Source organism: Oscarella lobularis, chromosome 1 (assembly GCF_947507565.1).
Source record: "Oscarella lobularis chromosome 1, ooOscLobu1.1, whole genome shotgun sequence".
Taxonomy (NCBI): Eukaryota; Metazoa; Porifera; class Homoscleromorpha; order Homosclerophorida; family Oscarellidae; genus Oscarella; species Oscarella lobularis.
This window is the reverse complement of record NC_089175.1, coordinates 5,861,261-5,886,700: the sequence shown is the minus strand read 5'-3', so window position 1 is coordinate 5,886,700 and position 25,440 is coordinate 5,861,261. Positions and strand designations below refer to the sequence as shown.

General features: G+C 47.5%; 7 protein-coding genes across 9 annotated transcripts; 3 read left to right on the top strand and 4 right to left on the bottom strand.

Annotated features, from left to right (window-relative positions):
• Window positions 1-17: 17 nt before the first annotated feature.
• On the top strand, window positions 18-8,483 carry LOC136194151 (protocadherin Fat 4-like). Its single transcript, XM_065983208.1, has 5 exons — window positions 18-5,414; window positions 5,467-5,540; window positions 5,594-5,874; window positions 5,920-6,143; window positions 6,206-8,483. Exons 1-5 carry the CDS (start codon window positions 306-308, stop codon window positions 8,342-8,344), a joined length of 7,827 nt encoding a protein of 2,608 aa, XP_065839280.1. The 5' UTR covers window positions 18-305; the 3' UTR covers window positions 8,345-8,483.
• A 982-nt stretch (window positions 8,484-9,465) lies between these two features.
• LOC136194189 (uncharacterized) lies at window positions 9,466-11,869 on the top strand. The gene is made up of 3 exons (XM_065983255.1): window positions 9,466-11,019; window positions 11,068-11,211; window positions 11,268-11,869. Exons 1-3 carry the CDS (start codon window positions 9,519-9,521, stop codon window positions 11,642-11,644), a joined length of 2,022 nt encoding a protein of 673 aa, XP_065839327.1. The 5' UTR covers window positions 9,466-9,518; the 3' UTR covers window positions 11,645-11,869.
• A 151-nt stretch (window positions 11,870-12,020) lies between these two features.
• On the bottom strand, window positions 12,021-13,088 carry LOC136194252 (TM2 domain-containing protein 3-like). The gene is made up of 3 exons (XM_065983324.1): window positions 12,764-13,088; window positions 12,616-12,711; window positions 12,021-12,565 (listed from the first exon to the last, which is right to left on the bottom strand). Exons 1-3 carry the CDS (start codon window positions 13,061-13,063, stop codon window positions 12,254-12,256), a joined length of 708 nt encoding a protein of 235 aa, XP_065839396.1. The 5' UTR covers window positions 13,064-13,088; the 3' UTR covers window positions 12,021-12,253.
• Window positions 13,087-17,028, top strand: LOC136194169 (uncharacterized). Of its 3 annotated transcripts, XM_065983242.1 has the most exons (6): window positions 13,087-13,183; window positions 13,240-13,430; window positions 13,485-14,571; window positions 14,735-14,832; window positions 14,941-15,130; window positions 15,183-17,028. In XM_065983242.1, the coding sequence occupies exons 3-6, from the start codon at window positions 14,337-14,339 to the stop codon at window positions 16,892-16,894; spliced, it is 2,235 nt and encodes a 744-aa protein (XP_065839314.1). In that variant the 5' UTR covers window positions 13,087-13,183; window positions 13,240-13,430; window positions 13,485-14,336; the 3' UTR covers window positions 16,895-17,028. The 3 variants fall into 3 exon arrangements, with proteins under 3 accessions (XP_065839314.1, XP_065839301.1, XP_065839308.1); XM_065983229.1 differs by having other exon boundaries at window positions 14,735-15,130; XM_065983236.1 differs by lacking the exon at window positions 13,087-13,183 and having other exon boundaries at window positions 13,223-13,430; window positions 14,735-15,130.
• Window positions 17,029-19,167: 2,139 nt separating this feature from the next.
• Window positions 19,168-21,548, bottom strand: LOC136194205 (A disintegrin and metalloproteinase with thrombospondin motifs 18-like). Its single transcript, XM_065983275.1, has 10 exons — window positions 21,406-21,548; window positions 21,186-21,348; window positions 21,025-21,129; window positions 20,673-20,959; window positions 20,543-20,606; window positions 20,401-20,488; window positions 20,261-20,335; window positions 20,061-20,206; window positions 19,880-20,009; window positions 19,168-19,825 (listed from the first exon to the last, which is right to left on the bottom strand). Exons 1-10 carry the CDS (start codon window positions 21,534-21,536, stop codon window positions 19,404-19,406), a joined length of 1,611 nt encoding a protein of 536 aa, XP_065839347.1. The 5' UTR covers window positions 21,537-21,548; the 3' UTR covers window positions 19,168-19,403.
• LOC136195677 (A disintegrin and metalloproteinase with thrombospondin motifs 18-like) lies at window positions 21,544-23,289 on the bottom strand. Its single transcript, XM_065985126.1, has 8 exons — window positions 23,166-23,289; window positions 23,040-23,081; window positions 22,637-22,971; window positions 22,189-22,590; window positions 22,052-22,135; window positions 21,862-21,995; window positions 21,756-21,799; window positions 21,544-21,698 (listed from the first exon to the last, which is right to left on the bottom strand). The coding sequence occupies exons 1-8, from the start codon at window positions 23,287-23,289 to the stop codon at window positions 21,544-21,546; spliced, it is 1,320 nt and encodes a 439-aa protein (XP_065841198.1).
• A 639-nt stretch (window positions 23,290-23,928) lies between these two features.
• Window positions 23,929-25,289, bottom strand: LOC136194243 (uncharacterized). The gene is made up of 4 exons (XM_065983316.1): window positions 24,810-25,289; window positions 24,731-24,763; window positions 24,533-24,682; window positions 23,929-24,473 (listed from the first exon to the last, which is right to left on the bottom strand). Exons 1-4 carry the CDS (start codon window positions 24,987-24,989, stop codon window positions 24,033-24,035), a joined length of 804 nt encoding a protein of 267 aa, XP_065839388.1. The 5' UTR covers window positions 24,990-25,289; the 3' UTR covers window positions 23,929-24,032.
• Window positions 25,290-25,440: the final 151 nt, after the last annotated feature.

The window sequence follows — 25,440 nt, the reverse complement described above, 5'->3', positions numbered from 1 at the left end:
TCTATTCTGCTTCGAAACGGGGGAGAGGAGAGACTCACCTGTTGTTTTTCTGCTCCGTGGACGCTGCAAGCCGTGAAAACGAAGAGGGGACCGTACTCGGATCCTCGCGTTCCCGCCTCGGTCGACTTTCCCTCGGAGAAAAGCAGCCGCGAGTCCAATTTCGTCTCGGTGGTCTATCCCGTTGTTGTCGGCTCACGTGCTCAATTTGTCTATCATTGAACGCTTCGAAGTCTAGTACTTGGCTCGACTTGGCGGTCGCGGAAAAATGAGAGAAAGAGCCTCGTCGTAAGCGAAAACGAACGACAATGAAACGCAGTCGCATCGCTCGTCCGTTCCACCTATTTCACGTCCTCCTCGTGTGGAGTCTTCACTGGACACTGACGAAGGCAAACTGCCAACTTTTCTCGTCGGAAACGTTTTCTATCGACGAAGAGCAGCCAATAGGAACGCGCGTCGGCTCGCTCTGTCGCGATCCGACGGCGAGCTACGCGTCGCTCAGCCTGAGGGAGTTCGGCATCGATCCCATGGGAAATATATCGACGCGAATCGTTCTCGATAGAGAGAACGCCAGCCAGGCGATCAAATACTCGTTCACCGCGACGGCGACGAACAGCGTCTCCACCTTCTTCGTTTTGGTGTCCATTGACGTGCTCGACGTCAATGACAACGCGCCGAGATATCCGAACGACTACGTTGGCCTCGAAATCGACGAGGAGACGAAAGTCGGAGCGCGGTTCGCTCTATCGAGGGCTTTGGACGCCGATACCGGAGTCAACGCTCAGATTGCGTACTCCTTGGTTGGACTGCGGAATGCAAGCGATACGTTCAGCCTCGTCGCCGACGCCTTTCTCGTCGAATTGGTTCTCGTGCGACCGTTGGATCGCGAACGACGAGACGAGTATCGCTTCAATATGACGGCGACCGATCGAGGCGTTCCACCTCTATCGGGTGTGACGTATATCGACGTGAACGTAACCGATGCCAACGACAATTCGCCTATTTTTGATAAATCGAACTACAGTGCCGTCCTCTTCGAAGACGTGCCCATTCGAACGAGCGTCGTTCGAGTGTCGGCGACCGACGCCGACATCGGAACGAACGGACGCGTCGTCTTCGCCGTCCGAGCGGGCGGCGGACTCTTCGACGTCGATCCTTCGAGCGGCGTCGTTTTCACGCTGGGGTTGCTCGACTTCGAAGTCAAGCAGGAGCACGAGTTTGAAGTGGTCGCGAGCAACGGCGGTAACCGACACGAGACGGCCGTTAAGATTATGGTCAAGCTGATCGACGTCAATGACAATGCTCCCCAAGTGAGCATCCGATTTGTGGACACTGTCAAATATGCTGAGGTCCCCGAGAACTCGAATCCGCCCGAGTTGGTTGCCTTTGTCAGTGTGACAGATCGCGATTGGAGTAAGCAATTTCGACGTCATACGCTCTCGCTCGCCGCACGGAATTATTCGAGTCATTTCGTGTTGGATCAGTGGGACGGTCACGATGCCGTGACGACGTCGATGCGATTGGATCGAGAATCGGTTGCTTTGTATCATCTGATCGTCACGGCAACCGACGTTGACAAACCGTCGCTGTTCACGTCTAGTTCCTTCGAAGTCGTAGTCGAAGATGTGAATGATCATACGCCACAATTCAGTCGATACGCGTACGATTTCAATATCACGGAAAATTCTCCGTTGGACGCGAGCGTGGGGACCGTGTTAGCCAGTGACTTAGATAGCGGAACGAATGCTCAACTGAGCTACAGCGTCGTGTCGTCATCTCCAGTGCAAGTATTTAGCGTGAGCAACACGAGTGGCTTGATTCAAGTAGCCGGCAGTTTGGATAGAGAAAAATTTGACGACGTCGTTCTCGTCGTCAGAGTAAATGACCTCGGCAGTCCCCGTCAATCCGCGACGTGCACGGTCAATATTACTATCCTCGACGTTAATGACAATCGTCCCGTGTTTCAAGATAAAGTCTACCGCGTTCGAGTATCCGAAGCCGCGCCTATCGGATTTCACGTCGTTTCTCTTCACGCGTCTGATGCAGACGATGGAATGAACGGTCAGGTGAAGTACGCGTTAGCTAGTGCGTCGCCGCCGCCTGGAGTCACTTATTTTCGAGTCGGCGCTGACGGGAGTCTACGTACTACGCGGTTGTTGGACAGAGAGACGGTGGCGAATTTTACTCTCGTCGTCGAGGCATCGGATTTGGGCGTGCCCGAGCAAACGAGTCACGCTGCTGTTCAGATTGACGTGCTAGACGTAAATGACAATCGGCCCATCTTTGATCAGTTTACCTACTTTGCCGCTCTTGTTGAGAACAATCAACCAGGTGTACCTCTGTGCACCGTGACTGCTACTGATTTGGACTACGGTATCAATGGATCTGTCACCTATTTTTTGGACTCCAGGACAGAGAACGGCTCCTCGCTCTTCAGCGTCGATCGATCCTCGGGCAATGTATCCGCTTTAGCGTCGTTCGACCGAGAGTTTCGGTCATCGTACGAGATCTATGTCGGTGCGGAAGACGGTGGAGGCCTGACGTCGGTCGTGCCGGCAAAAGTCGAACTGACTATCACTGACGTAAATGACAATCCTCCGGAGTTTCTGCAGAAGAGCTATACGTTCTTTGTCGTCGAGACGGCTTCGCTGAATACTACCGTTGGCTCGGTTGCCGCTGTCAGCAAAGATCAGGGCATCAACGCGAAATTGTTTTATTATCAACTGCAAAGAAACGCGTCGACGCCGTTTAACGTTACGGAAAGTGGGGAAATAATCCTTATTAGGTCCTTAGGCCGTAGTCTGATACAGGAGTACGTGTTCTACGTTGTAGCAGAAGATATGAGTCCCATTCCTCTGTCAACTTCTGTCAAGGTGGCCGTAGAGGTGACCGTCGTCAATAAGGAAGGCCCCGTTTTCCACTCCGCTAAAGCATCGGTGACAGTCAGGGAAGACGCTCTTGTCGGCGATCACGTATTCACGGCGTCAGCCTCTGATTCCGATACAGGAACGAGTGGACAAGTGAGATACATATTGGACTCTAATCTCGGCTTTTCTATCAACGAATCGACGGGCAATGTCACGCTGAATCGGCCGTTGGACTACGAAACTGCGCGAAGCGTCGACTTGATCGTCGCCGCCGTCGATCGCGGCTTTCCGCCGCGCACCGCTTCGATGAATCTCACCGTTGACGTCAGCGACATTAACGACAACGCGCCGATGTTCAGTGAAGGCAAAGACGTTTTGACGCTGAAAATATCTGAAGGTGTCACACCCCCTCATCCTTTCTATCGGTTCAAAGTATTTGACAAAGATTCTGGCGTCAACGGACGGGTGACGTTGTCGTTGTCTGGAAGTTCGGCATATACGCTTTTGCCCGGTGGAGACTTGACTGTTTCCAGGCCTTTAGATCGTGAAACGACCGATGCCTATAATCTTACTGTGTTGGCCGTTGACGGAGGCGTCCCTCAGTTGAATTCCACACTTGCTGTGCGTATTGTGGTACTGGACGTAAACGACAACAGTCCGCAGTTTCTCTCCAAGTCGTTCAACTTCTCTTTGAGAGAACATACGGCTAATGGGACCGTGTTGGGACGCACCGTTGCCGTAGACAAGGATATAGGATCTAACGCCGTCTTGACGTACGTCATTCAATCTGGTGCGGGTGCCCAGTATTTCAAAATTGACAGCAAGACGGGCGACTTGCTTGTAAAGCGCCCTATTGACTTTGAGACTTTGATGGCTACGCGAAGCTCCAGCCTGGTCAGTTTTTCGGTCCTGGTTCACGACATCAATGCTGCACAGCATCAGGATTTCGCCCAAGTGAATGTCGAGGTGATAGACGTCAATGACAATCGTCCATCCTTTCTTCAATCTACCTACACCGGTTACGTCCAAGAAAATTCACTCGGAGCTCTCGTCATGACGGTTGGGGCCATTGATAAGGACATGGGCACGAACGGAATGATACACTATGCATTGCCCTCCGATCAAAAATCAATATTCCGAATTAATTCCACAACTGGAGAGCTGTACACCCGTTCTCCGTTAGACAGAGAAAAACAGGCGATGTACAAATTCAATGTCAGTGCCATAGATGGCGGAGTGCCTGCCCTTCGATCGGATGTCCCTCTTACGGTTTACGTCTCCGACGTAAACGACTGGGCACCAGAACTTCTTCTAAATCAAAGTAACCTAACCGTTCATGTGAGCGAAGACACGTCTTTAGGAAAAGTGGTCGGTAAAGTGACGTTTTTCGACAAGGACGCAGGACTTAGTTCTCTTTTGCGATACGAAATCACGAACAGCACGGCAAATTTGACGTTTTTGATTAACCAAGCTACGGGCGAACTAATCATTGCAAAGCCTTTGAAATACGAAGATGAAAGTCAACCGTTTCTTATTGAGGTGACAGCCTACGATTCAGGAAATCCTCCTATGTCTGGATCAGCTGTCATTAGCGTCGTCGTAACGCAGAAAGACAATACTCCTCTGCTGAGCAGTGTCGTAGTCGCCGTTTACAATGTGACTCGTGATCGGTTTGTTTCTCACTACGCGGCCGGATTCATTCGCAGCGTTTCTACTATTCTCTCAGCGTCTGTGGAAATCTTGAGTCTAGGCTCGGCGGCTAAGCGAGATCTTGACGTTTTAGTGGCCGCGCGAAATTCCTCCGGTCAATACATTGCGCGAGATGACTGGGCTTCGATGATTCAAACGAATGAAGTGGCAATTGAGCGCTCAACTGGCCTGACTATTTTACAGGTGGACGCTGATTTGTGCTCATCGTCGCCTTGCCTGAACGGAGCCACCTGCCAGTACGGAATAGACTTCGAATCGGCGGAGATGTCTATTGGAGGATTCTCTTATCATCCTTTCTCCCACTACTATCGTTGCGACTGTTCCGTTGGTTTCTCGGGCAGTCGGTGCGAAACGGACATCGACGAATGCCAGTCGAGTCCGTGCCAAAACAATGGCTCCTGTTCGGATTTTAGAGGCGGCTTTCGCTGTTCGTGTGCGTTTGGATTTACTGGGCAAACGTGCGATCGGCAGATTGATTTCTGTCGCTCGCTTCCGTGTCTGAATGGAGGCAGCTGCCTCTCGCTTTCGGGGTCATATGAATGCCAATGCATGTCTGGCTACCTCGGAGTCAACTGCGACATTGTTCCATATACGTTTGATGCCTCGTCGTCCGTTACCTACGTCGTGTCTAATGCTGCTTCTGACGTTGAAGTGCTGTTCGATTTCTCTACCATTTTGTCTTCTGGTTTGATACTGACGTTGGGAAATGGCACGGATTTTATTGCGTTGCAGCTTGTACGCTCCAAGCTCGCAGTTCAGGACGGCAACGCTTCTTCTACTTTTGAAAAAATCGTAAGCGACCGTTCTTGGCATCACGTTCAGTTGCACCTCTATCAAATGGTGAGCAACTGACTGATCATGCCTACACAGACTTTAACTTTTTTGTCTCTAGAGCTATGAAGTCGCCTTGGATCACTGTCCAGTGGGCGACAATAAATGTAGACTTACGCGTTCTTATTCAACTAGGTATGTCGTACACTCGCGTACTTTGGGCGTTTCTATTCTGACCGAAATTTTAGAGCGCTTCTGACGAATCTAATTGTGATCGCCGGCTCGTCGCCCGTCGTCCGCGAAGGAATTGTTTTCAATTACTACGTGGGCTCTCTCAGAGCGTTATACGTCAATCACAATCGCCTCGATCTCCAGTCTGCTGAGCATAGTCAAAGAGTGCAGCAAGGAATACCAGTTTCCTCGTGCCAATCGAGCTCGTGTTTCAATGGAGGAAGTTGCCTCGATTTGTGGACGAAGTCGGTGTGTTTGTGCGAAGACTCCTTCACAGGAATCGACTGTAGTCAGAAAGGTACGGTTTTTCCTCGTCCAAGTATTTATCTATTTGTTTTCGCAGAGAAACCGACGTATCAGTCTGATGGTGCGGGCTATTTGGAGGTGAAACTAGCTGACGGCTACGCACTGTTTCTTGATCACATACTCAATGACATGATCTCGACTCAAAGTGCAGTGCGAAAAAGAAGAGCAGCGCTTGTATCAGCTTCCCTAACGGTTTCTTTTCGCTTCCGAATCCGACGTCCTGAATCGGTGCTGCTTGTAGTAGGTCAATCTGAGCTCAAGGTCAGTTCAGACGCATATTCTTATTTAGATAGTATAGCAGTACATCTTCGTTTTATTTGTAGCTCGAAGATGGATTTCTAACCTTGTCAACAACGACGTTAAAGAAGAAAACGAACGTTTATCTGGCAGACGGAGCGTGGCACGAAATTTCCATTTCAGAATCGCTTCTCTCTCTTAACGACACTTACTTACTGAATGTGTCATCGTTTCTGCTGAATGGAAGAGCTGAGAGTATACTCATCGGAGGGACGAACGGTTCCGGCTTACGCGGATGCGTGGCTGACGTAATGGTGAGCGGACTGAACGTTCCAAACGGGATTGCGTCTCTCGTTCGAAGAGGTAGCGTTTCGCTATGTCCTTCTGGAAGTTCATGCGATACTTCATCCAGTAGCAACGTCTCATTTAGTTGTCAATGTCCTTTCGGTTACTTTTTTGATGGGCCGAAATGTGTTCAGAGTGCCGGCTGCTTTGAGGCGGCATGCGACAACGGCAGCACCTGTTACGACGATGGGAACGCCGAGAGCGTATCGTGCGTTTGTGCCCCGGGATTTACTGGTCCAACGTGCCAGCTTCAACTCCCCGTTTGCTCGGATTTGACGTGCAAGAACGGTGGTACGTGCACGCCAAGCGGCAGGTGCATCTGTACCAACCAATACACGGGAAGTCAGTGTGAATCCCGTTCTGAAGACAAGTCAAACGCGGATTCGAAACTAGTTGCAGGTATTGCTGTTCTCGTCACTCTCTTGGTTCTCCTCCTCGTCGGTATTTTCTTTTTCATCTGGTACCGTCAGTCGCACCGAAGAATCTACAAAGTCACCACGGGGCAAAAGCAAAAGAGCACGATATCTAGTGTCGAGCTCGTCAAAAGCATTTCCGATAAGACTTCGCACGAAACGAAGCTCGAAGCAACGAATTTTACAGCCGTCAGCACAGACACGAACGTCGACGAAATCTCCGCTCCTCCTCCCTACCCGGCAAGCACCACGTCGCGATCGACGAAAAATAGCAAGGGATCGAAAGGGAGTAGCAAGGGATCGAGCGGAAAACGAACGCCAAAACTCGACAAAGTCAAAAAGGCGGAAGTCGACGGTGCGGAAAAGGAGAAGCCGAAGAAGGCTCCCGTTGTAAAAGTGGCGACTGTCGTCACTCGCCCGTGCCACTCTCCGGTGCTCGATCACGCCGCGCAAATTCCTCCCGGCATGGAAATCGATCTCTCGTCGGAAACGGGCGCGAGTTCGTTCGTCGACGAAGGCATGATCGTTCCGCCAATCGAAATGGATAGCATATCCGACGTCATTCGACTTCAGTGTCTTTCGGAATACGAGCAATTGTCGGCACCGTCGCTCGTGCGACCGTATCCAGGCGCGCACTTTCGAGCTCCGACGGACAGCGGTCCGCCGAGGTCCTATCGTCGACGCACCTTACTCGCTAATCGCGCCGGCGCCGATGCGGAATCGTTGCCGAATAGTCTGCGAGAGCTCGTCAAGGCTCCCATGCGGACTATTAGTCAGGAAGACATCGATTCGACGAGCGAGGTCAACATGCCTCGGCCGGGGAGATCGGCTGTGGAAGAGGCGAAGGCCGAGGCTTCTCTCGACTCAGCCAAGTCGGTAAGCGGGTCATCGAAGCAGGGTAGTCAGGTTCCTAGAGGTCGAGGAGTGGAGTCGGATCAGAGTTCCGAAACGACTCTCGTTATGCAAGGCGAGTTGGACGTCATCTTTCACGACGACGAGGCGAGAGTGTCCGACGGCGAAACGTCGGTGGCGCCACTCGGACTGAGTCAACTCGAAATGGAACTCCTGCAGCCTCTTCCGACTCTGGACAGTCTGGAAGATCTCAAGCAAATCGACGATGGCCGAAGAGACGGCGACGGTTTCAGCAGCGACGTGAGCGACAGTAAAGCGTTCGGAAGAGGGAACCTGGGAGGCGCACGCAGCGCCACGCGATTATCGCAGGCAGTAAAGGATGGTGGTGGCATAGCAGGAAGCAAATCCGCTCCTGCTTTGTATCATCCCCGCTCTAGGGGGTCCCTCGACACTGTTTCCACGTTGAATAGCGACAGCGTAACGGATTCGAACGCTCATGTTTTGGCGAAGCCGCCGGACGGCGCCGAGGTTCCGTTTCGGCATCCCGCCGTGTGTCTCGATTTGGATTTAGACCAGTTGCCCGATACGAACGAACCCCACGAAGAATTTGTTTGATTAGAATTGAAAATTCCCTTGTAGAGCAGAATTTTTTAGATTACTGTAGGTAAAGAGCCACGCCGAAGACTCCCACTCCGACCGACTTCCGAAATGCTCCGATAAAAACATCTAGGTCCAAGGGATAAACATAAGGCTGGTGGTTCAGGCACGGTTGTGCTAAATCTGGTGGGCTATAGCATGGGAAGAATTCTCCCTGCGCTCGCTCCACGAAAAAGTAGAGATTTGGCGACTCATCTGGCGTGAAATAGATTTTCGTGGAGAAGTATCTTAGGCCAAAGAGCTTTCAGAGCGTAAACGCAATATAAACCATCGATTATGTCAATTGCTGATTTGACCTGCATGTTCTAATGTCCGTTCGATAGCTGAAGCCCTCTGAAGCATTTTCTCTTCTCTCGACGCCAGGAAACGGGTCACGTTAACGTGTACGGTCAATACTGACGTGCACTGCTGAGACCAAAACAAATTTGACGCCGGAACATCGCTGGGCTAATATTCTTGGCCGCAAAGATCAAATTCACGCCAAAATTTGGTAAAATGAGACTCGCTCAATCTCTTCATCCTTCCCTCTGCCTGCCGCAGCCCCATTTTTAATTTACGTGGGCGCGCAAGGGAAAAGACCCTGTTTTGAATATTCCCTGCGCCCGAACCTCTATAAAAGAATCCTGAGCGAAACGCCAAACCCGAACCACGGATTGTAGAGACAATCCGTGCCCGAACCAAAGATTTATAATCCAAAGCAAACACCAGAATTCTGTATATGTAAATAATGGTTTTATAATAACCGCGTTTGGTTTGGTTAGTTAGCAGCTTAGCGTTTTTCGTGTCAAACCTTGACGCATGCCATGTGAGTCGTTCAACCTCTCCATTCCTCACTCTCCACTGCCTGCAAATTTGTTTTTACGTGGGCACGCGCAGGGAAAAGACCCTTGTTGATATCCCGTGCCCGAACCTCTGATATAAAAAGAAACCCGAGCCCAAACCCGAACCTGAATCCGAACCCGAACCCGAAGCAAACAACCGAATCGGATAGTTGGAATAAGGCCACATGCGGTCAACAAGGGGATTCCACAATGATGATGTAATATCCAGCCTCCAGCCTATATAAAGCCCAATGCTTTGCGAGCTTTCATCACTTCAATTAGCAGCAACGCATTCAAACGATCGGCGCACAATGAGCTCGGAAAAGCCTTGTTTTTCTCTCGGGAGCAAAGCCATTATTACTATCAGTGGTCAAACAAGGCCAGGTATTTTCCTCTTTTACAAAGGAAGCTATGGAGTGGCCGCAAAATCTAAAGAAGGCGTTAAGTTTACTCGACTTTCCAGTGAAAAGTTTTTGCTGAACGATTGTGCAGACAACCAACACGTTGCGAAGCGCGCGCAGTTGGTATTGGAGGCACCAGAGGTTGTGCCCCAAAACATGGCAAGCACCGATTTTATGGAAATGCTTAGTTCTTCAGCAAAAGCTGCAGTTCCTGCATCAGCATTTCTTTCTGGCACCGCGTGGAAGCTGTCTTTCTTGCCCGATGGGCCGTCAATGCTTGGAATTGCGGCAAAGCCGAATTTCACAACTGTAATAGACAAGCGCGTGATTTCTTTTCCTCTTAGCTTCATTAGAAGCCTTCGCCTCTGTTGCGAACCGCTTCTGTATGACCGAGAAAGGGCTGTTAATGTCTACAATTTTCTGGCTAAATCGTGGACGCAGCGCTTTGCCAGCGATGTAGAGTTCTTGGCCGCTCTTCGCAATAACATTGTGAAACTGTCCGAAGGCATGATGATCGTTGCCGATTTTGCATTAAGTAGGAAACGATACGGCGTGGTTGTTTCAGGAAACTCAGAGGGCCAATACGACGTAATATATCGCCCCTCGAAGCCTTGCTTTTCAACTGATCCTAAGAAGGTGTCTTATTTTCAATTCGCCGAAGATGCCACAACCGTTTTTCAGTGGCGCCCAGGCAAAAAGTTAGATCAGCTGGCTAGAGAAAAAGGATTTCAGTACACCATCTTACCGAAAAAAATTGTAGCGAAGCGGGCTAAGTTTGCTCTGAAATTCATCGCGGAGATGGACAGCGTCATAGGAAGCTTAGCATCAAGCGACTCTGAAAAGTATTTGTATCAGTTGTCGGTCGCTACAGATGACTGGCGTTGGTTGGAATGCGAGCTAAACGTTTGCAGAGTATTTGTTAGAGTGTACAACCCAGAAGAGCTGCAGACTGGCGACATTATTGCTGTTAGAAGATCGGTGCTCTATACCCATGTTGGAGTGGTACATTCTTTCTCTGAAACAGGAGAAATATTTATTGGTCATTTCGGCACCGACGACAAAATAGATTTTAGAAGTCCGATGAGAAAACACAACGGTAGTGCGCAAATAACAACACTCGAGACTTTTATGAAGCCTGAAGTCGACAAGAAAGCTGCAGGACTATTTAGAATTGAATACTTAGGAGATGCAAGAACCAAACAGGCAATTAAAACTAGAATTGAAATGTCGGTAAAGGGACAATTGTTCCCAGAAGGTCGGGAGCGCCGAAAAGTCACAATTTCTCAAAGAGTTGCACAAAATAGTCGGGTTGTGCCTTTGACCAAAGGGACAGAAGTGGAATTTCCTATCTACTTCCTGCCTAAGTGGAATTGCGAAGACTGGGCATTTTGGATAGTGAAAGGAGGAGAAGGTGAGCAATAATTTGCCAGTTGATTATCGCTCATAATAGACACTTCAGGAATCTCGTTGCAAGCAGAAGGAATTGGTAGCAAAAGTGGACAGGGCTGTCAAGGATGTAGGATTGTTTCAAAAGTTGGAGCAAACCTGTCTCAAGGCGTGACAACCGTGGCAGCTGCTGGTGCTGGTGCTTCTCGGATTTTAAGTACACAAAACAAAGTTCGTTGCAAATTAATTAAAAATGTTGCATACTTTTTGCAGGCCTTTCCAAGCCTATGCTTTCAGTAGGAGGGAAAACAGCTTTAAGAGCCATTGGACCAGCTGTTGGAGGAGCTGTAGAAATCGTGGGTTTCGCAGCTAATCGCTTTATCCTTTCAAGCCGTTTCAAAGACGGCAGGATCACAGAAGATGAATATCGCCTAATGAAAAAGGTCGAAAACAATGACGTGAAGAGCGGGGCGATCACAGTTGCCTCAAGCACCGCTGCTGTTGGCGCCGCAAGTGTTGCTGCACCGATCGTCGGCACAATCTTAGCGACAATAGCAACTGCAGCGATATCGTTCAAAGCAAAGCAAAAGAGACAAGAAGCGAAAAAGAAATACATCATAAATGCCATTTGGCAAAGTAAAAAAGCCTGAGAAGTTCATTGTCGCTTCTGTTTTCTTTGATTGACAACGGAGCTGTTTCTTTCTCAAAATTGCAAACAGCTTTTTCTTAGTCTAAAGGTCTTGTCTGTCGGTCGATGTAGTTGTGAGATGTCTCACTCTGTGTGCTTTACATTTCAGCTGAAATTAGAGCGTTCAATTTCTTGTATAATTACTTGAAAAGTGCAACGGCTACGCTTATAAATCTACTCAGCATTTGAGGAATTGCTCTTTGTACTGTACGTTCCAACTGCGAGCTGATAATCAGCCTCTTGATGCAATCAACCAGAGGGACAGAGGTTTAAGGCTAACGAGGGGCAGCTTACGCGTAGAACTAATTTTCTTCTTTAATAAGCAGTGATGTGTTTGTTACTCATGCATAAAATTCTTTGGCATTCGAAATGGGTTTCGACGTTCACTGGGCTGCATGCCCGATGATAAACAGTTTAGCAGCGAGGTGGCGACAGTGAAGCGTTTGTAAGAAGCCTAGCTGGTAGGCGCTCACCGTGAGCTGATACAGAGCAGGAAAGGATTTGCTTACAACCCTTTATCCGCTCTAGAGAAGAATTTCTTTATAGAATTAAAATCCCTTGTTTAGAATGTTTAGAATATGTAAAGCGAACCGTCTGCTGGCTTAACGTAACCTATCCCTATAAGAATCACGTCGACGAGCGTCCACACTCCCGCTCCCCCGAAGCTGAACAGTTTCCCGAGACCGACTTCCCAGTGGCCCAAATAGAAACGATCGACGCCAAAACCGCCGAGAGTAATACTCAAAAGCATGGCCGTGGACCAGCGATGTCCAGACGTCCAATTGCACGTCGAGAACTTCTTGAATTGCCGATTGCCCAGACAGAGCACGTCCGGATTGACCGTGCACGTCAACGTGACTCGCTCTCTCGGCGTCGCTACAGCCTTAAGAGAAAAACGTCTATTTATTTAATTTATTTAATTTAAATCCTTACATTGCAATTCGAATCATTCGAACAGGTATACTGCGTCGAATTGAGTTGATGGCAGAACGAACATATCGCTGTTCTATTGAACACTCTTTCCTCCGTCTATAGACGAACTCGACGTCATCTAGGACGATTTTTCTATTGTTTACGTTACCGTGCATCTGCATTGGACGTTGACTGTGGTTCCGTAGCGACAGTTCGCGTTCTGTCGACACTCGATGCATTTGGAGAGTCGAGATGAACACGACGGGTCGGTGGGGCAGTGGGGAGAGTCGTCGTTTGAGCCAATGTCGCCCGATGGACTGCGTGGCGTCGAGGAGGTCACGTTCGGCGAGTCGGTCGCATTTGTCGCGAATTCTGGCGAGTTTAGGTTCGTCGGAAAGAAGTCCGTTTGAAGTTGGACGGGTTGGATAAGGAATAAAAGAACACTGGCGAGAACAATGTCGAGCAGCATCGGTGCTTAGCGTGCGCGCAGTGCTTCGTCCCGCAACAACAAAGCTCTTCGTCCGTCGATCATGCGGCGCTTAGCTTGCGTTGCGGCAAATGATAGGGCAGCGAGGAAGTCAAAAATCAGGCGAGGCTTAGTTGCAGGCGTCATTTCGACTTCGTTATCGCCTGCGTTTGGAGTAGTTCTAGAATCACTCAACAATCCGTGGTAGAATCACGAACTCTGATTCGCGTTCAACCTCAAGACGTCGAGCTAACGAGAGCGCGCGTGAACGGGCGAGTCTTCGTTCGTTCGCGGTTCGATGAGACGAGACTGCACTGAAGCGTCTGCTTCTGGGTACAAGCGATCTTGCTCGTGAACTAAAGGACAAGAAGTATAATAATAGAAGCCCATTTTTTGTACTATTCTACTATCCCTTCTCTCTCAGGCGCTTTGCACGACGAATTTTGCACACGAGCCGGATTCGGAGAGAATAAGTGATTTACAGCCTGGACATCAAAATTATTGACGGACGACGAAGTGTCGACGAGCAGTTTGTATCAAGTGTCGTAACTTTTCTATTTTTTAAAAAGTTTTCTATGTGACGGAGACGCGTTTTTTGACCTTTTTAACGGTCAAACGACGCGTCTCCTAGCTTCCAAAGGGAGCCTCACTTAAATTTTTGCTCTTTCATTGTACCTCTTTTCCACATTTTTAGTCCTCAATTTCTTGTTTCCGTGACGGTTCGCTGTTTCACTCCATTTCCGTACGATTTACTGCACTTTCGTTCGACTTGAACTTCATCTCTACGGCGTTTTTATTCGTGGGATGAACCAAAAAATGCGAGACAATATCTCATTCAGTTCTTCTCCGGTTAGAGATTGGGCTAAAATGTTCAAGCTGGACGCCAAAAGACTTTCCTTCAGCGCTTTCGTCTCTTCCCGTTATGAAGGCAGATTCCGGTGCTGCAGGAATTTCATCAGTGGAGTACAAAGAAGCAATGAACACGAAAGTGCGCAAAGTGGACCCAAAAAAGATCTCGTGGTGAAATTCGTCGAAGGACCAAAAGAAGTGCACAGGCATTGCTGAAAAAGGCGTTGCAACCAAGCTGATTCACGTCGAGGAAACGTCATCTTATGCTTTGGTGTTCATGAGCGATGACTCTCCAGGAGTATCTCGCTAGGATCCTGTTCAAGCTCTTGAATCTGGAGCGATCTCTTCGCATCGTCCGTCGCACCAGTCAAGGATTCTTCCGTTAGCCACTATCTAACCGCTCTTTATTCTATGGATAAACGTTGCCATGGCAGCACGTGAGGCACCTCGTGATCGCTCAGAATTGAGTACCATACGGTACCCGGTACCCAAACTTTGTCTATTATCTGGAAAACTACGCCTAGAGCTGACTTCCTTCGTGCAGTTTGACGCGTTCCTGATATTCCTAAAGTTGCTTGTGAGTTCTGCGCGTCACCATACTTCTAGTGTTGCAGGCCTGATACAGTTGTCTTTTGAAAACAAACACATGGAAAGCGATCAAGGTTAGGCAATCATAGAAGGTTTATCCTGGGGCCAAAATGTTATTCTGTGAGACTGAGGCTCCCTTTTGCTCGCGTGATCGAACTGTAATACTAGAGTGTAAGATGAAGCCCAAAGCACAAAATCGAAGAGAGCATTAATTAATTAAACTGTTATTTGCTGTAGAGTTTCAACAACGGCTACGCTCTACTGCCAAAGAAAGGACGGGCCCGATTACTAACGAGATAGCCAATGCTGTTTCTGATCTAATAAGAAGAGATTGGGTAAATTTTTCGTCACGTCGGTTAGAGCTTAGCGGCGACGATATTGCTGAAATTCGCGAGGATCCGTCTCAGGATCACGCATTATACTGTTATAAAGCTATTTTTAAGTGGAAGTCTAAGCGAGGCTCCTCCGCGACCGTTGGAGCACTGGCTGAAGCCTGCATGAACCATAACTGCATAGATCTGGCGGAAACGTTACTGGAATCAAAACCGCCTTCAAGAACTGCAAAGAAAGAAAACGAAGGAGGAAGTGAAGTTAGTAAGAGTGAGAGTGAGGATCATTGTCGACCTTTGAAAGGTGAGTAAACGTTACGTCGTGCCCTTGGACTCTGGACCTACCCTATTTGTAGTTAGTAAACTTGCGCAGCGACTGAAAGAAAGGAAGACAAAAGTGGCTGTTTTTGGAAACAGATCTGATGACCTTTACACAAAAGTAGAGAGTTCCCTACGCAAGCATAATATTTCTACAGCTCTTCTTTCCGCCGAACCAAAGAAAAAGAAGCGAAATCGCTTTCGAAACTTTAAAACTATTTTGAAGAGCTGCGAAGCGGTAGTAGATGCACGGCACACTTACGACAAGGATTCTTTGCGAGAACGAGAACGATACTTTCAGGATTATGCTATATCAAGGCTAGACAACGGTGAAATTTCGTTTCTCAGAGTTCGACTTGACGAGAGCGATCAAGACGTGTGTATGTTCTCGGGAGTACCGACGCTCTCTTTCAAGAAGGATAGCAAGAAATCTGAAGTTGAAGATAGCTTGATACGAGCACTCTATTCACTGACGGAGAAGAGTACGAATTGCAAGGCAACAGAAGAAGCGAATCCCACCTATGAGTTCACCATGAATGTCTTTGATCTTTCTGTTTTCCGGTTTCTGGAAAAAGTGTCAAACCCAGAAAAAGTGTCACACATCTTTCTTTGGGTATTATTTTTGATAGTAGCTGTCATGCAAATTCTCTTTTCTGCAGCGAGAGTTATAGACTACTGCGAAACGGAAACTGGCGGCACTGGTCCGGCAGCATTGGCAGTATTTTTTCTGCAGTTGTTCGTTCGAATCTTGGTACCAGCTGTATGTCTGTGGGTACTCCGGGACTTTTTATGTGCAAATAACTCCCAGTTGTTGAGAGTCACCTGGACAAGCAAAGCAGCTTGCACAATCAGAAAGTATCTTGGGTCGTACCTTGATCGTCAAACCTCAGAGAACGTAACCGCTAACAATGTGATCCGAAAAGTAGCAGGATTATTTGATGACATTCTTTTCTATTTCTTTCTCAGTGGAATTGGTCAAGCAATAATAGCTGCTGTAATTTTCATCCTTGTGGGAGCTTTTGATCCTCCTCGTTCCTACTCCAATTTATGGACAGATCCTGAACGAAACTTAAGGAGCAAATCTGTGCTCATAACGGTTGAAAGCGTTTGCATGATTCTCAGCTTATGTTGCTGGCAGATGATGCTTGCCTTCTCCAAATACGCTCAGAAAATACTTGGGTATTATTTTGATCTAAATGACAGTGCTAGAAAGGACATTGGAAAAGACGCTGTCAAACGTATTCAAAGTCAGTGGAACTGGGTCTTTCGCTACCTTCCGATCATCTCTGGTGCATCTGTCATTTTATTGTATCTCGGAGCTTTCCTTTGCGCTGATCTGAAAAATAAGAAAGATCCAGCTTTTTTTATTATTACATCCATGTTTTCAATTCTGCAGCTTCTTGGCGCTTTCATAGACACAACTGTTGACAAATTCATTCTTGCGCTTAGTACGGTTGCGGCATTTTTTGTGGTTTTGCTACAACCAAGTTTACTGGTCATGAACACCGCAACTCATAATTCTGTTATGATGTTTCTCGCCTTTTGGCTTCAAGCAGTTCAACTTCTATGTCTCAAGATCTATTCAAGGATACAAATGAAAAGGTCCGAATGGAGTGGAATGACACTGCTCAGTATCGCCGAGTGGGGGCTCATAATTGTTCTTGGCCTTGTCTGGGTAATACAATATTTCTCACAGAAACGTGCGGCGTTTTTACTTGCGTTGTGTCTACACTCTTTTCTTTTTTCTTGATCTTCGTGCGTGTCTAGCCTGCACACGTAAACCGCACTGCTAACTAAATGACGCCTACCCGTCGTGTGATCTATATATATATACCGTGCTATGAATGTATTGGTCATAGTTGTACAACATCCCAGTAAAGAACATCACGCTTCAATGTTTAGACTCATTACTAATCTTCTCTCTCTTTCTTGCCGCGCTGGGTGTTCAATTCGCCGATTTCGTCATACCATATATCTATTTAATCTATGCACGACCGAAGCTCACGTGACGTCGTCTCACAACTTATCCGCCCTCCAAACAAACGGTCGGGATGACAATGAAAGGCAAAAGGCACGCGCTTTTACAGACAAACAGACGGAAAGAGTCGATGCTGCCGTTTGTTTTCTTTACGTGTTCCTTGATACTCTTGACGTTTGGAGCTGTCTCGCTCCTTTTCATATCGGTGAGCAGCTTCGCTTTGGCCCCCGCTGGCAACGTGTTTCTGCCCTTCCTGGACCTGCTGGGATTCTTTGCAATATGTTTTTACGTGGTTGTTCTTAAAGATCTGTTTGAAGCAGGCATTCCTTCTCCGGATCAAACGATTTGGGATCTTTTTCGGCACGTCGCAGTCTCTGTTATCTATGCAGTTTTTTTTATGGTCGTCCTGCAGAAAGTGCGAGAACCGCAAAGCGAAAGCGTTTTGAAGTGCTTCAATAATAGCCAGCCAATGATCAAAAAGGGCGCTGCCGCACTAGAGAGCACAGCTTATGCAACGCTCATTTCACTCATTAGCATCGTTCATACTTTACTTATCTTCGATTCGCAGCACACACCAGAAGAAGTCGACTCTCAGTGTAATCTTTTTGAGAAAAAATGGCAACATATTCGTTACCTTATAGGAGTTACCGCTGTTGCGATGCTTTCTGCAGAACTGATATCAATGTCTGCTGCATGGCAACGTGAAGAGTACGGAGTAATGTTGCACCTGTCATTTACCGATTTGTGCGTCTGTTTGCTGTTTGCGGCGGCGACATTTTTAAGCAGTCAAGACAAAATCCTTCCACGAATTTTTGGATTGATTCCAGCAATTGCCGCCGCAATTTTCTTATTGACAGCTAAGGAAGAGACACTGAGAAACGGTGAATGGTTTCAAATGTTGGCGTCGTTGTTTGTGCTTATCTATTCGTTTGGCTCTGTGCAGTTTAGCAGATTGTACATCAAGCCGAAGCTCTTCAGGTTTCCCAAAGTCGTTCTACTAGTAGCATTTATCCTTCGACTGGCAAAAGTAGCTCTTATCCACCGTATTTGACATCTTGACAAATGCCTGCATGGCAAAACGGTGACAGAATCGCTTCTTGTTTTTTTCTATCATTTATTGTACACGTATGCCATTGCTTTTTTCAAACAACTTGCACCTGCATCATCCTATAATAAAATCGCAATTTTTAACAAATATCTCTTTGCTTCGGTTTAAAACGTTAATTAATTAATTCCCTTCAAATGGAAGATCTGATGTTGACTGATATAGTCGAGCTAGTGTTGAAGTAAAAATACATCTGAAGGGGCCCTACCATATAGTATGCATAGATTTCAAACTGACGAGGCTACGTTTGTGCAGCACGCGACTCTGCCGAGAAGGGTCAAAATTTGACTATATTAATGTTGGAGTTGGATTAATTTTTTGAAAAAGAATATTGGTTTTGCATCAGTTAGACAATGCAACACCGTCATCAGTTATGAGTTAGCGATTACATCATAGTATCATACTTGTTGTTTTTTAGTTTTCTTCGTGATCCGGGTTCTACTGCTTCTTCTCTTCTCGGACTTCGCGTGAAGGACCGCGCTCCAGACCGGCGAAGGTAAATTGCACGCATTGGAATGAGCATTATCCCATATAGTATTAGAGTGAGGCCTTCAAACTCCCCAAGCTGAGAGTTTTTTAAAATAAATATCCCCAAGCGAGTTGTAAACTATAGTCTATTCACTCTCACTTCGAATTAACTCTGCCCTGGTTGCCCTGCACTGTTCTTTATACATAGTAGGGTGTCTTATAGTACCTCGGAGCATAAAAGGTGATCATCATCATGGCCCGGTGGCTGCTTGATTTCCTCACCTGACTTTCCTAGTCATTAGCCCCGCTGCTCCTGTAAGGCACTCTGATACCGCATAAACCTCCATAGCACCAACAGGCGGCTTCCGTGGGGTTTTTATCAAGTGTCGTAACTTTGTGTTTTTAAAACGTTTGCTATGGGGAAGGAGACGCGTTTTTTGACCTTTTAACGGTCAAACGACGCGTCTCCTACCAGATGGGATTACGTTTCTTAGAGCAGTTTTGGAGTAGGGTCCCTGAACACCCCAATTAAGCAAATTGTAACATTTCCGACTCACCATTTATCTATACGGACTCACTATGTCAGACAATTTTGAGCGCTAACATGCATTTATGATGCAATTGCGTCGGTGGTGGATGAAGCGAGGTAAGTCAAGCGCTCAGTTTGTCTACATAAAGATAAAGGGTGAAAGAGAAGTTTTTGCTCCACTAAGCCGACTCGCAGCTTCCACGACAGAATTGGCGCACGACGGTATTCCTGCACGTTGAAGAGTTGAGCAGCAACGTGCACACCTCCTTGTGTTGATCTACACACGGTCCCTCAGAGCAGTCCGTCTCGGTCTCGAGTTTAGTCGTAGCATCGCATTCGTCATTGTCGACGACTTGACGAGTTTGGCTATTGCGACACGTGACGGTTCGCTGTTTTGTTCCATATCCGCACGATTTGCTGCACTCGCCGTACGATTCTGCAAACCAGTCAAACGCCGGACACGGAACAACGTTCTCCGGATTGTGTTTACATCGACGACGTCTCACTGGGGGCGGAGTAGAAGCAGCGCAGTTCTTTTTATCCGCACTAGCTCCGTTGCTCTTTTTGTGGCATTCTGCTACAGACGACTGCACTCCTTCCTCTGAGGAAACAAAGGCCGAGTTGAGTTTTGAGAGCTCGTTAGTGTAATGCACACCTGTTCCGCATGTGACGCTGCACGGACCCGGAATAACTGCCCAGGCGTAATCAGAGTCTTTTGAGATGACTGGTATGTAGTACGAATACTCAATGTTTGGTGTCTGCGCATTCTGACCGGTCGTATAGAGCTAGAGAAAGCGTTCGTGGATCTTTGCTGCACGCGCGGAGCAATGACTTACTTTGAGTACAACGGATTTGCTGAGTTGACCGATCGCTTGAATGCGCGGTGGTTTTGCCGTGTAACGAAAGACTACGTTTCCGTAGCTGAACGTTTCCGAATTGAGCAAAAATCTGAAGAGACCTTTGCCGCTCGTGTCAAAAAGAGCTGAAAATGACAGCCAGTAATAATATTTCAGAAAAATGTAGCGGTACAGCTCACCAAAAGTTACTGATGTGCTTCCCTTCACTACAATGTTTCCGGCCTTAGTAGGAAAAGTAGTCACCGTGTGATATCCTAAACGTATTTGGTATACATATACAGTATACTGTATAAGAGTTTTGAAAAGACCGCATTATGACCTTGCCACTGCTGCGTAATGTTATAGACACCTCTAATGGGCGCCCAGTTGGTTTCGTTTCCCACGCTCACTCCGCAGCGGTCGCATTTCTTTGCAAATCCCGAAACGCTATCGCAACCAATGGACTAACCACACGTAAATACCTGCGTATTGCACTCAGTGTGGCGGGTTGACTCGCCCGAACATTCCCGACCGCAGTTTTGGGGTCTGTTAATAAAGAGAGACAGGATTTAATTCTCAAATCTTTTCTGTATGCTGTGTTTACGTTGCTACCGTGGCCTGTTGCAAAAACGATTCTGTCTCTGAAATCCGCCGCCACACGATCGGCTGCACACTGACGGAGCCGACCAAGCGCTCCACTGACCGTGAACAGAGGCTCGACAGGGGTTGCTAATGCACCCGGGAATGCGCCGAGTTCTAAGAGGGCTTGGCGCGCGAGGTAGTGCAACGCCGTCGCCGTCGGGATCATCGTAACGGAGCCTCGGATTGAACATGCTCGGTTCGGGCAATTGTGGAAAGGGCGCACTGTTTTTGTCTACGCATCTCCTATCATAGCACACCTGTTTGACAATAAAGACGCTCTAGTAAGAGAAAAGAAGAGCATACCCGTCTAGTTGTACTGTACCCTTTGATCTCCACACCCACACGGAGTTCCGTCAGCGGCTCCGGTGTATGTCGTTACACATCGAGGCCAGTCTTTGTCATCGCAGTAGAGTCTATCGCACACGTTCTAAGCAACAGATTTGTTTCTCAGTTCACGCCAACTAAGACCATCGTTTGCCTTACATAATCTCGCGTCTCCTTTCGGCAGAAAGTAGCTTGCGAACCAAAACTGAATTTGCACTGTTGATCGACGGAGTAGATGCTGCCGGGCGGACGATAGTAGTCTTTTCCGAACTTCAAAAAGAAATGCTTTGGGTTGTCGAGAAGACATTGTGTATCGCCCTTACTATATAAACAAATAATTCTTATTCTACATTTCCGCTAAGAATCAGGTTCAATATACCTGAGATAGCTGAGTAGATAGTTCTTGCTGCAACTCGACCAAAGGTAAATACGCTGGGCTAGCCCCGTGCTCGATTTCATGACGTAGCCGTCCTCAGCACGGCACCTTCCGTTCGCACCATCATGAGACATTCCAAGACTATAATTGTGGTTTGTAAGATATAGAGATCAGTAAATTTAGTTCGCACTTGTGTCCGAGCTCGTGAGCAAAAACGAATCCAAGTTGCATGCCTTTTTCGGCGTTAACGGAGCAGGCATACTTATCTCGGCACATTCCTTGAACCCAGGCGCGACCTAGATAGTACACTACATTACTACTACTTCCTTTGATGGCGTAGTTCAAGTACGCACCAAGTTCCCAGCAGTCTTCGTTGCGGCCAAAGCACAATCCGTAACTATTGCAGGAAAATTTAAATTTAAATATAGTGCCTTTGCTTTCTGATTAGACAATTTTTACCCCGTAAATAGAAAGGCGTGATCGTAGGTAAGTCTGCTGTTTGCTGCAGGTTTAGTTCTCGCTTGCCAATCGCAGAAACTGTCAAGCGTCGTCTTTGAATTTCGCGATATATACAGACGTTGGTCGCGCTGAGCCTGTATGGTAGAAATAATGGGTTTCTTGCTACGTCACTTTGCTGAGATTGGCTTACGTTTTCAGACTGAAAGATGGCTATTCGCGTGAGAATGAGACGGACGTCGTAGCCGAGTTTGTCTCTATTGTACATGCTCGATGCCTGAGCAAAACGATCCGTCAGCTTTGGCTAAGACATTTCGGCGCATTTCTTACAGTATTCATCAAGGTGATGATGTAATATTTGACGTTGTTAACGTTGTAATTCCATTTTCGAAGAAGCTCCTTATCTCCGACGACGATGGCTTCGACGACGTACTGCTGATTGATACCCGCCGCAAGAGATAGATTCACTCCAGGCGGTAAATCTTCTCCGTGCCGCATTGCTCGCAATGTTTTTGCGAACTTTTTCGCCTCTCTGTAATCTTCCGCAGGAATGGATTCGTTGACGTCGCATCCTCTCGCTCGTTCGTACGGAGGTGTGGGCAAGTCATCGTCCGCCTGGCGTCTGTAAACAATATGCGTGTGGTTGTCAGGATTGGCTTCGCTTCCGGTGGAGTGATGGTCAGGAAGAGGCTGAAGCATCAGGGTCACATTAGCTGTGATGATCACACCCATCTGAAAAGAACCAGTAGTAAGTATACGCAAGGTGAAGAGCTCTTACGAGATTTCCGCCGTGATTGCTTATGGCCACGTGAGAGTCTTCGTCGCCACGGACCGTGCCGACGTACTGCGAATGAGTATATTCGTAGTGCGTGTCGATTTTTCCATTCTCGAGATGGACTTGTAGTATAAAGCCCGGCGACAGCAATTCGTTGTTAGGCGAGACGGCCAAGTGGTGCACGTCGCCGAACGCCGGCACTTTGAAATGAGCGGGTACGTCTTTGACGAGATGATAGTCGGAGCGTCGCGTTCGCAAGTGAATCGTCGATAGATCGTTACTGTGAAACGATCCGTGTTTGTCCACTTGAAATGGGGTCACAAGGTCGTAGTCTGGAACTAAAGGAAGTCGCAATTAATTAACCATGCAGTCCAGCCCCGCTAGCGTATCACACAAGCCTTCTTACTTTCGTCAAGAGATCTCGATCCGAGGAGTCGAGCTAGCTCATCTGTCGTCATTTCGTTGTGCAGCTGTTTTAAAAGAATTGATCTCCCGACGATCGAGTGCCGGGTGATCGTTTTTTACTACAAACCTTTGCAGCTTGACTGAACAAGGCTCCAATCAGTAGGGTACAGAGTGTTGTTAGTGGCAGCGAATGCATATATACGGTAGGTTTTTGCGAGTCGAATGCTGTTCTTCTCTGCTCTTTGGGTCATATATGCTTTCGTTCGTTTGCCAGAGGGCAAGTACATAAGGGGCGGACTTCTTAATTCCTTAATTGATCTTTCTGGAAATTACCTTGCAGACATCGCTTGTGGTTTTATACGCGTTTATACTTGAGATTATGACGCATTCAAATCCGCTGGGTCATTGATCTATTCCATTCGTCGCATGTTCTAGTGGAACCCGCGATTCATATTCTGGCGAGGAATGAGTCGACTCCATATTGTTGCTACACGCTGACGCACTTAGTGCTTTACCGAGAAATCCGTGTTTAGCTCTTCGGGGTATAACGGAAGCCGAGCTTACAGACAATGTTGCGTGCCCATTCATTTAGGGGTCAAAGGTTTACATCATCTGCTTCACAATATGTTCGTTCGGCTTTCTACAGATCAACCCGGAATAGAGCGCGTCTATAGAACACGCCGCGTGTGCGCTCGGTGTACGCTGTCTGAATTAATGCAGTTTGAATATGTTGAGGTCGCGGTTAGCATTGCCCTATTTTTGAAGCTCTAATGAGGGTTGAACGTTTTGCATCAGGCATAGAATCACTGGAAGCTAGAGATAATGCCTAACACTGTCATCAGCCAGTTCATCTGTCATGAGTTTGCAATTACAGCACAAAATTTGGTAGCTGTTCTATTGATTTTGGATGATCAGAATAATCTGTTTTCTACAACTGTCCCCAAACTAGCAAAGAATACGTATACGAGTAAATGACATAGCAGCAGTAGAGAGCTTATTCGTTCAAATGCACAGCCACCTCAAACAGATGAAACTGATACGTGAAGAGGTCATCTCCGCACACTCTGAAATGAAGACCGCGGCTTGGCTTCAATTTTGTACTGTACTCATACGCCAATGAACTTGTGCTAACGTACGTAATTCCAGACGTAGAATTGGGATGAATTTCAAGGCGAATGTTCCAGCGACGAGTCGTAGATTGAGGTAGCTGTAGTTCGTCGCTGCCGTCGTGAATATTGCATACGCTACCTGACTCAGTGCTGCCGTAACCTCCGGCCCGGTCTTGAAACCAGTACCAGAAACCAGCGCAGTAATCTCCGTCGCAGATTTGAAGAAGGGGCTCGAGAGAGACTGCCGGGGGATGCGTAAAGAAAAAGCCAATCTGAATCGAATAGGCTTTATCGTCATCTAGAGCTCCAGCTTCAAACAATTTGACCTTTGACAGAGTATAGTAAAACTTAGTCAAACGTACATAGTAATCAAAAAACCGCCTACTTTAAATATCACATTTCGTCCGGTGCCACTGACTTCCAAAGTTTGTGCCGACACCGAAGATGGTCTTACCGTGAAATTAGCATGCGTTTCGAGCCAAAGAGGGGACATATAACGATACAATAGTAGCGACGTAGAACTTGAAACGCCGCTCTAAGACAGCATTTTATATTTGAAAACGTTCCTATTAAATATGTTTACCTGGGCAGATGACGTTGGAGGGGGTGCGTTTGTCTGCCAAACAAAGGTGAAACATAAAACAAAAGTGATCATAACAGACCGAATTTCTGTTGCCATCTCGTAGTTGAATGTACTCGTCCAGTGGAAGGCACACAGTGGGCCCCGATGACGGCACAAGCAAAAAGGACGTATTGTTGCCACCGTGACCTGTGTACTCATCTGATTCTACACAGGAATTCCAAGCGATGACCACTACTAGTAGCAACCAGAGCGACTTCATTCTGTTGAGCAAGTGGCAGCGATTCCGGTCGTATATATTGCGTGGTTGCTATGGTATGCCAGGCATGCATATCCGGCACCCGGACGCGCGTGTACCGCCAAGCGAAGGTGAAGCATGAAACAAAAGTGATCATGGGTAACGTACCGAATTTCTGTTGCCGTCTCGTAGTTGAATGTACTCGTCAAGTGGAAGGCACACAGTGGGCCCGATGACGGCACAAGTAAAAAGGACGTATTGTTGCCGCCTGCCAGTGTGCACTCATCTGATTCCACCCAGGAATTCCGGATCCAAGTGGTTGCACCCGTTGTTTATCCGGGATCGCAGTCACTTCGCTTGTGAACTTGTCTACTTGTCTCGAGGAAACGACGACCGTGCTGAAAATCGAAGACCGGAAAATGCGTCTTAGAGGTACAGTGCACACATAGAAAAGGTTTTTGACAGCATTTTTGGA